This window comes from Cyanistes caeruleus, chromosome 20 (genome assembly GCF_971803275.1).
Source record: "Cyanistes caeruleus chromosome 20, bCyaCae1.hap1.1, whole genome shotgun sequence".
NCBI classification, from domain to species: domain Eukaryota; kingdom Metazoa; phylum Chordata; class Aves; order Passeriformes; family Paridae; genus Cyanistes; species Cyanistes caeruleus.
The window spans coordinates 9,485,297-9,500,246 of record NC_141720.1 but is presented as its reverse complement, the minus strand read 5'-3'; the positions used below and the strand labels follow the sequence as shown (position 1 = coordinate 9,500,246).

The 14,950-nt window shown below is 59.1% G+C and overlaps 1 protein-coding gene across 4 annotated transcripts in view; it reads left to right on the top strand.

Annotated features, from left to right (window-relative positions):
• NR5A1 (nuclear receptor subfamily 5 group A member 1) overlaps window positions 1-14,950 on the top strand; it is a 21,227-nt gene extending 6,277 nt beyond the window's left edge. For all 4 annotated transcript variants that reach the window (XM_086858571.1, XM_086858572.1, XM_086858573.1 and 1 more), the window contains 4 exons: window positions 2,072-2,712; window positions 9,326-9,445; window positions 9,934-10,081; window positions 13,077-14,950. In XM_086858571.1, the coding sequence (XP_086714697.1) occupies window positions 2,072-2,712; window positions 9,326-9,445; window positions 9,934-10,081; window positions 13,077-13,324 (1,157 nt within the window). In that variant the 3' untranslated portion in view covers window positions 13,325-14,950. The remainder of the gene's footprint in view (window positions 1-2,071; window positions 2,713-9,325; window positions 9,446-9,933; window positions 10,082-13,076) is intronic.

The window sequence follows — 14,950 nt, the reverse complement described above, 5'->3', positions numbered from 1 at the left end:
CAGCCCTGGGCACCCTGCAGGCGCTACCCATGGCACCTTCCACGTTCCTGCCCAGGCAAAGAAAGGTGGCCAAAAGGATGCAGAGCCTGGCCAGCAGCCTGCCCCAGGCAGGGCTCTGCACTGGGATGAGAGCAGTGCAAGTGGGAAGGGGGGATGCAGGGGGCTGGAGACCCCTCCTGCCACCGTGTGGGTACGTGGCTCGGAGGTCACCTGCAGATGGTTTTGGGGACGTTGCTGGGGGTGCAGGCGCTTCCTGGGCGGCTCCACTTGGGCCCCCTTGCCCTGGAGGTCAGGATGCATCATTTTCTTCTCTGCTGTCAGCTGGAACACAACAAATGGCAAGTCGTTCCCAATCCCAAGTGTAGCACAAATGGCAGGAAAAGCAGAGCAGGAGGGAATTAAAAGGCCTTTTCTCCCTTTGTGTTCTTACTGGGAGAGGGGAGGAGGTGTATGCGGTTGCCTCTGGAGGGCTTGTGAGACCGGACTGCGAGCACCTCTCGCCGTGTGTGGGAGTGCAGGCAGCCCTAGCAGGGTCTCTGCCTGCGCACCCTTGCTCAGGGTCACGGGGGTTTGCCTTGGGATGCGATCCCTGGGCGTCACTGTGCCCGACCTCGAGCCGTGCTGGGATAATGTCACTCGAGAGGGTGCGGGATTTGGGTTTTAGTGTGCTCTGGCTCCGGGCTGCCAGCCTGCCTGCCTGTGTGGGACCCCGGCTGGGCTGTGCACACGTGCTGAGTGGGGGTACCGCCCCTGTACCCGAGACAGGAGCTGCCCCGGGACAGCTCTCTGCTGCCCAGAGGGGCTGGGCCGGCTCTGGGGAGCAGGGGCCGCAGCACCCCTCTCTTCAGAAGCTGCCGCTGGCAGCCCGCTCCCAGTGAGATGCTGTTTTCATGAATAAAGAATGAGGGAGGAAGCCAGGGCGGCTCTCCTGGGAGCACATTCCTGCTCGTCCTGGAAATGCTGCTGCTCCCGGCCACGCTCCCGCCTTTCCAGCCTGCCTTGGGAGCGCTGGGGAGGTGCTCCAGCTCTCCGGGGGGGCTGGCTGTGAGCCCCAGGATAAGTAGGCGAAAGAAAGGCAGAGGTAACAGCTGAGAGGCAAAGCAGGACCCGCTGGCTGTCAGCGGGAACACGAGCGAGCAGAGGGGTTTGCCTTTGATGCTCACTGCAGGCTGCTCTCGCCGGCGCTCCTCCTGCCCCTGCGCTGCCGTCCAGCCCCAGCTCCTGCCTCCAGCCATGGGAGCCTCTTCCAAGGGGGTGCCAGGCTAGCAGCCCCCGGAGCACAGCAAGGCCTTGCAGGACAGGCTCCTTCTGCAGAGAAGCACCTGCTCTCCTGCGTGTTGGCAGATTCTTGGGGGTTTTTGATTTGGTGGGAACATCTCCTTTGCTGCAGCTCTCGGAGGACTCTGGCAGAGCCCTTGCCAGGGCTGGTATCCCCAGGGCTGGCAGCCTCCTGCCTGGGGCCGGTGGGGTGAAGTGCATCCACTGGGACCTGCCAGCCGTGCTGCTCCACAAAAGGGCAAACGTGCAGCCTGGGCAGGAGGAACCGGGCTCCAGAGGGGGCTGTGGGGTCCCAGGCTCTGCAGAAATAAGGAAATCCCAGGGCTGCTCCAGTGACACAGGTTGGTGTGGGGGAGCAAGGTGGGTCTCGCCCTCCCCACAAAGCGGTGCCCCTTCCCTGCCCCTGGGGGGATCCCTGATGCTGCCGAGGCCAGGCCGAGCCGCTCCCCAGGCTAAACTAAAGTGAGCATCAAATCCCCTCCTCTGCTCAGGCTTTAAGGGCTCTCCCCTCAACCCACAGGGAATGAAAGCTGCTTTATTACCCCAGCTCATTTTGCAGTGGAAGCCAAATGTCTCTTCCTTTCCTGCAACCCCCAGAGGCTCTGAGGGTGACATTGGCTGAGCTGGGAGTGTCACAATCTGCCTTTGGCTCTCTGGGACAGTCTCCCCAATGCCCTCCAAGCCCTTTTTGCCACTAAATTGTGTCCCCCAGCATCTTCTCTGTGCCCTGCATAAGCCCCTGGTCTCTCTCTACGTGGGTTCACTGCAGTCTCTGGCCTCTCTCTGTCTCCAGCTGTCCGTGCAGACCGGATGCGTGGAGGGAGGAACAAGTTTGGACCCATGTACAAGCGGGACCGTGCCTTAAAGCAGCAGAAGAAAGCTCTGATCCGTGCCAACGGCTTCAAGCTGGAGACGGTGCCTCAAATCATGTCCCCTGTGCAGAGTGACTACAGCCTGTCCTCCACCATCCACAGCATCCACGCCATGTCCAAGACCCTGCCGCCCAACCCGGCCGCCCTGACGCCTGCAGATTACGAGCGCAGCCCCTACGGGACGCCCTCCCTGGGAATGACTGTGCCTGGCCACGCGCCGCTGCCCGGCTACCACTACCCCTCCTTCCCCAACCGCACCATCAAGTCCGAGTACCCCGACCACTACACAAATGCCCACGAGGCTGTGCCTGCTTTCATGTACCCAGAGACCTACCCCAGCAGCTCCCCCCCTGACATCCCTGAGGTCATCCTGAAGCTGCTGCAGCTGGAGCCCGAGGAGGCCCAGGTGAAGGCACGGATACTGTCCTGCCTGCAGCAAGAGCAGGGCAAAGGCCGCCACGAGAAGCTCAGCACCTTCGGCCTCATGTGCAAGATGGCAGACCAGACCCTCTTCTCCATCGTGGAGTGGGCACGGAGCTGCATCTTCTTCAAGGAGCTGGAGGTAGGACCTGTCAGTGGGATGGATGCTGCTCTGGGGGACAGTGGGAGGCGGGCAGGACTGACGCTGCCGTGATGTGAGGCCGGGATGTGGCTGAGGGCAGGATTGCAGGTGAAATGTTGTGAGGACAGGGCAGCACCTGGGGCCTGGGACCATCACTTCGGATCTGTTGACACATCCCAGTCCTGCTCCCAGCTCCCTGCACGGCAGGGCTGGAGGTGCCGGGGCACGGCTGCGATGCCGGAGCGATTCCCACTGTCGTGTGGGGCTAATGGTTTCAGATTCATCACAGAGGGGACAGGTGTTGCGGCAATCGCCGGCAGAGTGACTGTGGTGTCAAGCTCAAGATATAATTGAAAAATGTAACGTTGAGGAATTATAGTTGAGACAATTCTCTCCTCTGCCTTTAGGAGGAAAATCGATGTGGTCAGGTGGGTGCTATTAGCACCAGGCAGCCAGGGCAGCCCCAGCCTGCTCCAGAGCCCTGTCTGCTGCCAGCAGCCATGAGTGTGCCCGGCTGGGGGACATGGAGCTGACCTCCATCCTGCCAAAACATCCCCTCTGGCAAATGTCCCTGAACATTACCGGGGCCCAGAGAGGGTTTGCAGGGCTGGAGCAGCTTCTGCCATCCTGCACACCTTGCCAAGGTTTCAGAAATCTTCCATCCATGTTCTGGGCTGACCTAAGATCCCAAACTGGTGCAAAAATGGGAGAGAAAATTTTGCAATATTGCCAAAACCCAGAGAGCAACATCCTGGGGCAGCCGTGATGAGACTCAGGTTCTTTCTTGTGTTTCCAGCATGAGACTATGCTGTCTGTCTCTAGCCAAAATCACCTTCTTCCAGTGAGACTGTGCTGTAGGACAGGACCAGGCTCTTCCCCATGCCATAGGTGCCATGGGGCTGAGTGTGCTCAAGCCTTGTGGCTCAAAATAGCCCCTGTCTGCCAGAACAGTGTCAGGAAATGGCATTGTAAGGATGGGCTGGGCTTGTTTCAATCATATCAGTGTCCAGCCTGGATTTTGGGAAAAGGGTGGTTGTTGTTTTGCAGGAGATATTGTAAACAGTGTAAATTCAGTTCCCAGCTATATAGTTGTGTAGCCTTGTAACTCCATTGTCAGCGTGATTGTGCCACCAAAATAGGCTGTTCCTGTGTGAATCGGTGTTGGCGGGTGCTCCTCCTGCCGTGGGACTCTGGGGGGGATGGCAGTGCCACAGGCCTCACCTGGGCAGAGCTACCAGTGTCCTGTAGGGAGCAGGGCACATGCCCTGCCGTGCTCAGGACGTGGGGTTTGGTGCTCAGCGGGTGCCCACATCCATCGCTTCCATCCTGGGGGCTCCAGCTCTTTGTCTTATCCACATGGTGACTGCAGGGTGCATTCCCAGCATCTCCCAGGGCTGGGGACTGCAGCACCCCTCAGCTCACCCTGGCTCCAGCGGGAGAGGCAGAATGCAGCATCTCCATCCTTGGCTCCCTCCTGTGCACAGAGCCCCAGCAGTGCTGAGCCCAGCACAGAGTGGAGGTGCCTGATGTCCTCTGTGTCTCTGCCCCTGCCCGCCCCACATGGCTCATCCTCCCTGGGCAGGGGGGAGGCTTTTCCTCAGGCATGGGAGTGCAGCCAGTGGGAAGCAGGAGTAGGTCTGAGATCTTGAATCCCCATTCCTGTTCCTGCCTGGCACATAAAAGGAAACAGCTGCTGGGGCGGTAAATGAACTCCTGCTAGCACAGGGTTTATGGCTCTGCCCTAAAGCCAGCACGGAGGAACATCGCAATCTCCGAGATCGATGGCAGCAGCAGTCATCTTGGGGCTTCTCAGGGCAGGGATGCCAGCAGCCCTCTCCATGCCCTGGGAAGGTCTGTGTGAAGGTCCCCAGCCCCAGCAGGGAAGGGCTGTTGGCTGAGGCCAGTGCAGGGAGCCAGGCTGGAAAGGCACCACTGGGACACTTCTCCAGGGCATCGTGGAGGCTGGCACTACACGGGGAGGAGGTGCAGCCAGGTGAGAAGGGTGGGTGGGGGCAGATTGCCCCATCATGGATTGCCCTGCCTGAGGCCATGCAGCTCCACCATGCTCCTTCCACAGGGCTGTTAGCAGAGATCTGGCTTCTCCCCTGAGCCTCACAGGGAGACTGGAGAGGAAGGAGCAAATCCTCAGGGACAAGGGTTTCAGATTTTCAGGGTTCAGTCCCTGCCCAGGGAGAGTGGGAGCAATTTCCCCTGGAGCTGGCCAGTCTTGTTCCCATTCCCATTCTGCTGAGGGCCAGAATGGGTGCTTTGCTGTCTCCACGCTCCTGGCGTGGTGGCTGGGCTGGGGGACACTGGGGAGAGCCCCCCTGGCTCCACCACTGCGCCCAGGGAAGGAGGGGGGCCACGGGCTAATGGCCTCTTGACATCGGCTCACACGCCACGTCCGCCCGCAGGCGCGGGGCAGTCAGATTGAAAACAGATTTAACTTCCCAGATATATCGTTTCATTTAAGGGCCAGTAATTCTGTCAGTCTGCCACTGACAAACGAGGGTCCCCATGCCAATCCTCCGGGAGACTGATGTCGCGGCGCTCATCTCGTGTCACCAGGAGGAGAATTACGGACTGCGCTGGCCTTCGGAGGCAAGACTAATAACGCTGCACGGCAGAGGGGGATTTGGGGGCCCGCTTGTTTATCGAGGGCCGGCCAGGCAGCAGCGGCGCGAGGCCGCGCGGGCGGAGGTGGAAGAGGTCAGCGCTGCCGCCCATAAATACGAACTTTAACTGAGTCTAGATGAGATGTGTCAGGACTGAGGGAAGATTTGCAGCATCTTTTCAGGAAGAAAAATATGGGCCAGGGGTGAAATATATTTTGTTGGGTTGTGAGTCTCAGGCAACTTTGTCCTTTCAGATGTAATTTTTTTATATGTATATGGAGAGAGACAGACAGAGGGATATGCACACACGCCTGCACGCTTGCATGCTCACGTTGTGTCTGGTTTTGGTGTGGTTTGTACACACATGTCTCCCACAGCCTGGTTTATATAGGTGTCACTGCCATACCTACATATCAATATCGTGTACACAGGGTTGCAGTGACCTTTAGATTGGGATGAGCAGCCAGGAATGTTAAACAAATTGCCACGGTTTCAGCCCGAAGGCCAGGCCAGGCTGGGTGTGCGCCGGGTCCCTGCGCCAGTGGAAGGGCACAGTGCAGCCGCAGGGAATGATGCCGACCCCTTCCTCAGCCCTTTTGTGCCAAGGGCCTGGGGCAAACTGCCCTCCCATCCACAGGCAAGCTCCAGTGATGGGGGGGGATGCTGAGAGCAGAACCATTCCCACAGACCCAGAGGTCCCTGTGGTCACTGGCTCTGTCTGCTGGGCTGCTCTCCCTCAGTTGTGCTTAGAGATCCCAGAGCCACGACAAAGCCTATTTGCAGTCAGTTGCTTCTCTGCCTTTAACATGTGGGTCATCTTGACCCCATCTCCTGGCCAGTGGCCAGAGCGTTTTTTGGCAGATTTAAAATCTCCTTCTGGTCATGGATGCTGCAGCAATGTTCAGCATCCCATGCACTGGGGGAAATGTGACGCTTCCCTGCCTGTGGTGTCCCGGCCAGCGCAGCCCTGCCCCTGCAGCCAGGACTGCAGCAGCGTGGGAGCCAGCAGGGACAGGGGATCCTGGGCTAGCCACACTGATGTTGATGGTTATTTATTTTGGGATGCATACCTTGGTGGTACCTGGGCAGGGCAGTGGGGACCTGTGCTGGCCATTAACACCTTGGACGCGTGTCCATTGTGGGTGGCTGCTGGACACCAATTCACTTCTCGGTGGCCAAGGTGATGGGTCCTGCTTGCACTCAGTAATTGCTAGGGCTGCTCAGGGTGCTGATGTGCCACACATCTGCCAGAGGGGTGTGGGGCAAATGCTGCACCCGAGATCTGGGAGGAGGCCTGGAGGGTGTCTGTGTGGTGGGGACGTGCCACCCTGAGTGCTGCTTGTGCCCATGGCTGGGGATGGATGTCCTGGGACCAGCTCAGGGCTTCCTGCCAAAGAAGGGCTGCTGGTGGGTCACTCTCCTTCCTAAAGCAGCGGTCCCTGGGGCGGGAGCTCACTGTGCTCACTGTGGGGCTGCGTCATCCCTGCATGGCCTGGGCACATTTTGGGGAGCCCTGACACTTGCAGGGGCTTCTTCACCTTGTACCTATGAACCCACAGGGAAGGTTGCAGAAGATTTAAAACTATGCAGAAGATTTAAAACACATGCAGGTCCTACAGCCCTGTGCCTGGGCAGCACCATCCCTGCCTCTGCATGCCCTGCCTCCCCTCCAGCACCATCCCAGACCCTTTCCCACAGAGAACTGCCTTTTCTGTGGGTTGCAGCCCATCAGGGATTGCTCTTCCAGCGTGGGGAGGGTTTCACCGCGTGTTTTGTGAATGGGTTAAATGCTCGCTTTAAAGAAAAGATAAGGATTGCCTCTCAAAGACAGCTTACATCAGGCCTTTGATAAAGCACTCCGAGGAAAAGCCTTGACATTAAAAGAGGAAGATCCTTTGCTTAACTTTTAACAGCGAGCGTGCTGCCGCCTGGCTGGGAGGATTGATTGCCTCTGAGTGCCCCTCCATTAGCAGCCCCCTGCTCCTGGCTGGCCAGGGTGGGGGGCAGCCCGGTGACCCCAGCCTGAGCCCCCCCGCAGCCGGAGTGGGGCCGTGGGGCTGCCTGCTGCCACCCAGCCTGGCCATGGGGACACCCGGCTTGCTGCTGGGGACAGCTCCACGCACCCCAGCCAGCTCTGGCTGGCCCACGGAGCCCCCAGCCCACCCCACCATGCTCCCAAGCACATTGTCCCCATGGCAGGGCCGTGTGGCTCTGGTGACTGCGACGTTCCCGGGAAGCATTGCGGCCCTGTGGAACGTGCTGGCAAAGGAGCAGCCCCACAGCAGCCATGGAGGGTGAAATGTGCTGCTGAGGGGCTTCAGGGAGGGAGCCAAACATCCCTCAGAGTTTGGGAGAGGCTGATTAGCAATTTTTAAAGGAAGAAAATAAGATTTCAACATTGTTGAAGTGCTTTCTTTGGAAAAACTGATTTTTCTAAATGGTTTTCAAGGCAAAACCTTCTCTCTGTCTCTTCTGGAGCTCATCCCGCTCAGGAATGAGGCACAGGAAAGAACTTCCAAAACAACGCCCTGACTGAGCCAGAGCGGAGGCGCTCGGCACCGGCCGGGATCGTGCAGCTGGGCTGGCCCCAGCTCCCTGCTCGGGCTGGCCACCATCACAGATGGCCACTCGCCTTGGGCAGGGGTGGCCACGGCTGCAGAGAGTCTCCACTTTGGTTTAGTGCAGAATGAGCTTTTCCCCAGGGTTTTGTCAAGCAGCTGACCGGGAGCCTCACGCTCTGTGGTGCTGAGCCACGACCGGCAGCTGCTGCGCTGGGGCTGAGGGGTGAGCGCAGGTGGGCAGCAGCGGTGCCACAGCCCAGCCACCATCACTGCCTTCCTCATCTCGTGCCTGCTCTGGCCACCCACAGCCCTCAGCGGCTCGCGGGGGTGCCGGCTCTGAGACCATAAAGCTCTTTCTCATCTGGCTTCTATTCCTTTTGCAATCTCCCAGTGTGGGTTTATTGCAGCCTCTTCAGCAAAACGAGGGCATTATCCAGCCCTGTGATGCTGCATCTGTCTTCCCTCTATTAACAGGGGAGCACAATGGCCCTGCAGAGCTCGAGCTCGGCTGCTGGCACTGGATTTGCTCCTCAGGGCGGTAGTGGAGGCAGGACCGTAATCCCAGCCCTGTCTCTACACTGGCCCTGCAGGAAAGGGGAGCCCAGGCAGGGCAGGAGTTCAGTTCTTTGTGGAAAGGAGTTGGGCTTCAGTGGAGAGCAGTGCCAAGGGGATGAAGCCCATGAGCCATGGGACTTCTTGGCAGGAGGGTGGGGAAGGCAGCGTGCCCTACATCCTGCCACAGCTCTGGGGGCTTTTTGTTCTTCCAAATGCAGCTGCTGGCTCTGGCAGCTCACCCCGCCTGGTGCTGCCTGCAGTGCCCAGTGCCCTGTGAGACCTTTGGGGGCCCTTCCAGCTCGAGCTCCTGACAGGGACAGTGCCAGGTGTTTCTCTGGGCACAGACTCACAGCACATGGGCACAAGTGTGCGTGTTGGTGCGTGGGCAGGGCCGGGCTGGCAGCTGCAGGGCACAGCCATGTCCCGCGCCTGGCAGCTCCCCCGCGGCCCTGCTGCCCCCCCAGACCTGCCACCCTGGGCAGGGAGTCGAGGATGGGCACTGTCTTCTTTCATTTTAAAGTATCCAGAGGGGCTGTCTGGACACACAGGCTCTTTGTGCAGCCACCCCGTGTCCCTCCCGTGGTCATTTTGTTAAAATTTGTGTGCGATTTGGGGAGGTTGTGCCTGGGGTGGGGGAAGACGTGCTGATAAGGGCCAGCAAGTGCCACTGAAGCATGCTGAGCTGCTTTGAAGCCAGCTCTGCAAAACCACCTGCTCATCTCCTCTCCTCCAGCCTAGGGTTGCCCTTTCTGGGGTGCAACTCCAGCTCTCCATGCTCACCCCAGGGGACCCCCCTCCCATGGGATGCCTGCCAGGCACAGGGTGGGTGCTGTGCACTGCAGCATGGTGGATGTCAGCCCTGCTGCTGCCGCTCTCTTTCAGGTGGGTGACCAGATGAAGCTGCTGCAGAACTGCTGGAGTGAGCTGCTGGTGTTTGACCACATCTACCGGCAGCTGCAGCATGGCAAGGAGCACAGCGTGCTGCTGGTCACTGGCCAGGAGGTGAGAAACGGCCTCTGGGACTGTGGAGGGGCAGTGGGGACGGGCAGGGGCTGCATGGGGGAATGGAGTGACTTCTTTCCTTTGTCCCAGTGTGGCTAACTCAGCCTAGGGCAGGCAGGTGGTGTTACACTCTGGGTCTGCTTCTGCAGGAAGTCCCGTCCTGTCCCATCCTGCCACACAGCTCCTGGTTCTGGAGAATAATAATTCCTGTGGGAGATCAACAGCCCCACGTGTACTGTCAGCGGTGGGATGGGAGGAGGAGCCCCTTCCCTCCCTGGAGGTGGCTTTTGGAGATGTGGTGCCTTCAATTCCAGCACCATGTGAAGGGCTCCCCATTTTAAATGGTGTCACCCATCACTCTTTTTTTGACACCCCCAATTCTCAGTCCGTGCTCAGGGCTGGACCTGGCTCCTGCCCGTGTGAGGTGCCCTACAGCAGGTTGTGCTGGGGCTGGGGCCGCCAGAGCTGATGCCACCGTGTCCCCGCAGGTGGACATGTCGGCCATCGCAGCCCAGGCCGGCTCCATCCTCAACACGCTGGTGCTGCGGGCACAGGAGCTCGTCCTGCACTTGCACTCGCTCCAGGTGGATCGGCACGAATTCGTCTGCCTCAAGTTCCTCATCCTCTTCAGCCTGGGTGAGTGCGGCTGGGGGGGCGCTGGGGCTCAGGGCCGGGAGCGCGGCTGGAGGGGGCACACGCTGTGAGACAGAGGGGACTTAACGAGGAGCCAGGAGCGAGAGCTGGCACCTGCCTGTCCCCCTCTCACCCGGGACCCAAAGCGTCTCCGCTGCGGGGCCGGGCTCTGCTCCAGCTGCAGGGGACGTTGTCACCGCCGTGACCAAGCGGAGCCTGTTTTGGTCACTCGCCCATCGCGCCGGGCGGGGAAACAAGCGCAGATAGGGCCGGGAAAACAGGAGTGTTGACAGCGGCGGCCGGGCCGGCCCTATCTCCCGGGATTTGCGTCACAGAGGCCGCTTGGGCAGGGGCTCCTGCGCTCCCGATTAGGCTCAGCCCGGAGCCTGCGGTCGGGCACGGCCGCCGCGTTCACACGCTCCCACCTCACCCAGACAAAATAAACCCGAGCCGCGGGCGCTGCTGCCGGAGCCTGAGACGAGCCTGGGCGGCAGAGCCCGCTCCTGCCCCTGGGATCCCCGTCAGCAGAGTGCTGCTGCTGGCACGGTGAGCCCACCGCCGGCTGTGGCAGACCTGTCCCCATCCCCGTCCTCGTCCCCATCCCAGCCCTGTCCCTGCTCCAATGCCTCGGCTCTGTGTTCGCACTTCTGCATCTGCAGGGACCGGCGGTGGGAGCTGCGTTGCTGTCTCGTCCTGCACCTGCAGCTTCTCCTCCCTCTGCTTTCCTTTCCTCCGGGGCTGTTTAGGAACCCGGAGAAACGCGACGCGATAATTCGCTGCTCAGGCAGTGATAAGGTGTGGCACAAACAGTGCCCAGGCTGGGAAATGCAGGAGCCGGGGGGGCTCCTACCCCGAGCCGGGACCTTCCCCGGGGGCTGCTCCGAGCTCTCAGCCCAGGAGGGGAGGTGCTGTTCCCCTGTGTCCCCTGGCAGGGCACAGCACAGCGAGCAGGAGAGGGGTCCCCCCAGGCTTCCCCAGAGCAGCGGCTCGCAGGGAGGGCGTGGAATCCAATAGCTGTGTTTTCCCGTACATCATTTTGCCCCAAAAGCAACTTTTTCTCTCCATATTGCAGAGCTCACTTGGAGTAATTTGCCCTTCGTAGGCTCAGCTGTAGAGGACGGGATTGTGTATTATGTGCAGGATGTAATTGCCTTTAACAAGAGAATTTCCACATTTACCACTCTGCCACAGCACAGTCAAAGCCAAGCCCTGCTCACAAGAGCTGCCATTTGAGTTCTAAATAGATTTCTCTCCTGAGCAGGTAAAGAGATTTAATTAAAATTAGGGCTTCTCAAAATAGCAATATTTATGAGGACGGCACAGGTTAGCTTTGTTCTACAGAAGGGCTTAATAGAGCCTTAATGGATTGACCTATCATTCGATTTCATGACTTACATTCATGAAGCAGCTACTCTTGGGGAGGGGAGGAAGAGAGGCTTTTATAGCCCACATTCCCTTAAGCGTTTGCAATTTATCAGCAGCTTCTCCCAAACAAAAGGAGCTGTGAATAGGAAGAACACTTGAGGGCATAGAAATAATCCCAGGCATATCTGTATGTGTGATGGGAGGCTTTGTCACAGGACAGTCTTTGCAACTGCTGCAGTGTCTCTAAATGAAGTGAGTCAATGTTATTTGGACAACATTCTTTATTCCTTGCAGGAATGAAAAGATTATTCAAATATTCAATTAAACAGTGAATAGGGTCTTTCAGAGAACCAGGTGAGTTCATCGAGTAGAACTAGCTATTGTTGAGCCAACTCAGGGGATAGATTTGACATTTATCAATATAACTTCTCTTTTTTAATGACATGCACAATAACCTTATGCAGATAAAGAGATTTCATAACAACAACCCGGGTAGCAGGAGACAATAGGAGCAAATGTGCCGTCAGAGTGAAAAGGGAAGGGTGATGTGATCCGCTGCATCTTGGCACAACCTGTGCCCTTTGTGCCTGCCCCCGCAGTGCCCTGGCCATGGGCACGGCCCGAGGTTAGGGCTCCCTGGGGGCTCCCGGCCCCCCGGCCGTGCTGTGCCTCCCCTCCCCGGGGCTCCGCAGTCCCCCCGACCCCGCCTCCGCTCCCGGCTCTGACCCCGGGGCTCCCAGCTTTGCTGGCCTGCGGCAGCCTTGGGTGCCACAAGCCCTTCCAGGGAGCCCCAAACTCCCAGCTGCCTTGGCCAGACCCTGTGCCCAGATTCCCCCATTTCCAGCCTGTGAGTGGGAGTTTGGCCATGCATCAGGGTCTGTGTGCAGCAGAGCCAGTGGGACTGTGACCGAGGCAGTGCTCCCACCGTCCTGCACAGTAAATCCACTAAATCCACCTGCTCTGGACAGACTGTGCCAGGGCTGGCAGCAAGGTCTCTGCTGGGCAGGGCTGTGGGACCATGGCTGTGTGCAGCTGTAGGTGGTGCTGAGGCAATGCCCAGCGCTGGTTCCCTAAAGCCACCGAGATCTGCGTGCAGGGACGATTGACCCTGCCAGCACCTCGGAGCTGCTGAGCTGCTCCCTACCCTGCTGGCAGCAGGATTATGGGAAGCTGCTGTGGCCCTGGCGAGGCATAGAGGATTAGGGTTTCCAGGCTGGTGAGCCTGGTTGCCACATTGGAAAGACCAGGTTTATCAGGGAATTAATTCAGCCGCTTCCTCGACCTTTGGGAATTAAAGAGGGCCGATGGCAGCGACTCCCAATGTGTTGGCACAGCTGGCAACAACTTCTGGCTTTGCAGCTTCCTGGGCAGCGAGGGCAGGGAGACACCAGTCCTACTGCCAGGGGGTTTGGAATCTGTCTTCAGCATCAGGGAAGGCCTGGGGAGTAGGGTAGGGATGGGACCCCGTGGCTGGGTAGGGATGGGGTGTGGGACCCCTCCTGCACTGTGTGCTTATGCACAAGAGACACTGGCCAGGAGTGTGGGTCCCTCCTGGCTCACCCAGCACGGTGTGGCACAGATGGGGCAGACAAGTGAGTTTGGCACCGTTTCATCCCCACTCTGCCTCTTGCAGACGTGAAGTACCTGGAGAACCACACTCTGGCCAAGGATGCTCAGGAGAAGGCCAACGCGGCGCTGCTGGAGTACACGGTCTGCCACTACCCCCACTCCACGGACAAGTTTCGCCAGCTGTTGCTGTGGCTGGCGGAGGTCCGGGCGCTGAGCCTGCAGGCTGAGGAGTACCTGTACCACAAGCACCTGAGCGGGGAGGTGCCCTGCAACAACCTCCTCATCGAGATGCTGCACGCCAAGCGGACTTGAGCGGCCCCCAGCAGGAGCCGGCAGCGCCGCGGTGCCTCCAGCAGGGGCAGGACCGGTGCCCGGAGCTGGCAGGTGCCGCCTCCCACCCTGCCTTCCTCAGCGATGCTATTTAACCTCTGCTATTGGAAAGGCCCCAGCAGGTTTCGTTCACAGCAAGGACAGTTGAGGCTGCAGGGCCGTGGCTTGGCTGCCGGCAGTGCTGACCCCTGGCTCCGCTGCACGCCTGGTGCCCAGACCTGTCACCTGCCTACCCGGCCCAGCAGCACCAAGGAAGGGTAAAGCCTGTCCCGGTTTTTCTCCTGTTTCTGCTCCTCTCCTGCTGCCCCCACCAGCTGTTTCTTTACTGCTGCCATCCCTCCCAATCCTGCCCATGTCTCAGGGCCCCTCGTGCACAGGGCAGGAGAGAGGGGAGGTGAAACCCCTTCAGGTTGTGGTTTTATGGCAGTTGAGGTGTCTCCAGGCACCAGAGAACACACAGAGGTGGGGGATTTCTGCAGGAAATCCACACAGAATGCTGGGGCTGGGCTGGAGATGTTGGCCCCATGCAGCTGTTCCAGCATCCCAGGGTGCAGAGGCCGGGTCCCAGTTGCTGCCAGCTCTGTGTCCTGGCCAAGAGAGGGCAGGCAGGGATGGGCAGTGCTGAATCCTCAGCTGAGGTGCATCTTCCTAATGCCTGCTGGTGCTGGAAGCAGCAGTTCCATGGCAGCCACAGTACCCAGAGCTGCCCAGGGGCAGCACAGCTCAGTCCTCCCCACAGGTATGGTGGCAGAGCAGCCGTGCAGGAGGGAGGTGCAAGCTCCAGCATGTGCCCAGGATCTTGGGCAAACCTGGGGAGCTCAGCAGTGCCCACCTGCTGAGTGGGTAAGGAGGAATAAGGATTGTCCTGCACTTCATGCTGGGCCTCCTGGCCCCCTCCTTTGCTCTGCCATGGCCCCAGGAGACAGCAAATGCTGTGCTGAAGCCACGAGCAAAGAGCTCTCTGTTCCTGTCCCATCATGGGATCAGGCTCACAGACAGGACTGGGAGCACTGGGGGTCGCAGCCCCCAGACTGGGCCATGCTGGACTCTCACTGCAGCTTTCTCTCAGTCTCAGCCGTGCTCTCCTCTCCTCTGCCCCATCACTGGGGCTGGCACAGCCCCTGCCCCACAGACCCCCAGCTCTGGGGGTCCTGCAGCATGGCCGGGGACGTTGAGGTTTGTCCCCCAGGGCAGGGATGTCCTGGTGCCCAGGGGCTGCTGCAGCTCTGCCGGAGCCTTGAGGAGCCACAGAGGCTGCACCTGGAGCCACAGTTTGTGAAGCTTGTTAGACACAGAAGAAAGAGCATGTTTGTCTCTGCTTTAACACATTTGTGCATTTTCCTCCTGAAGTCAGTGGTTTGGTTTCACTTTCTTCTTTTTGTGAACTTAAAGAACTGGAGAAAATGTTTTGGGAGGTAAAAGACGTTTTATTTTCAGAAAATGAAAAGTGCCCTTAAGTGTCTCTCTCTCTGTCTCTTACATCCTTTCCTCCTTCTCATCCCTGCCCTTCCCCACTCCTCCCCCTTCCTTCCCAGGCAGAAGGTTACCAACTTCTTTGTCAGGAGCAAACCACTGTAATAAATTTTGCAGTTCATTTAAAACGGCAAA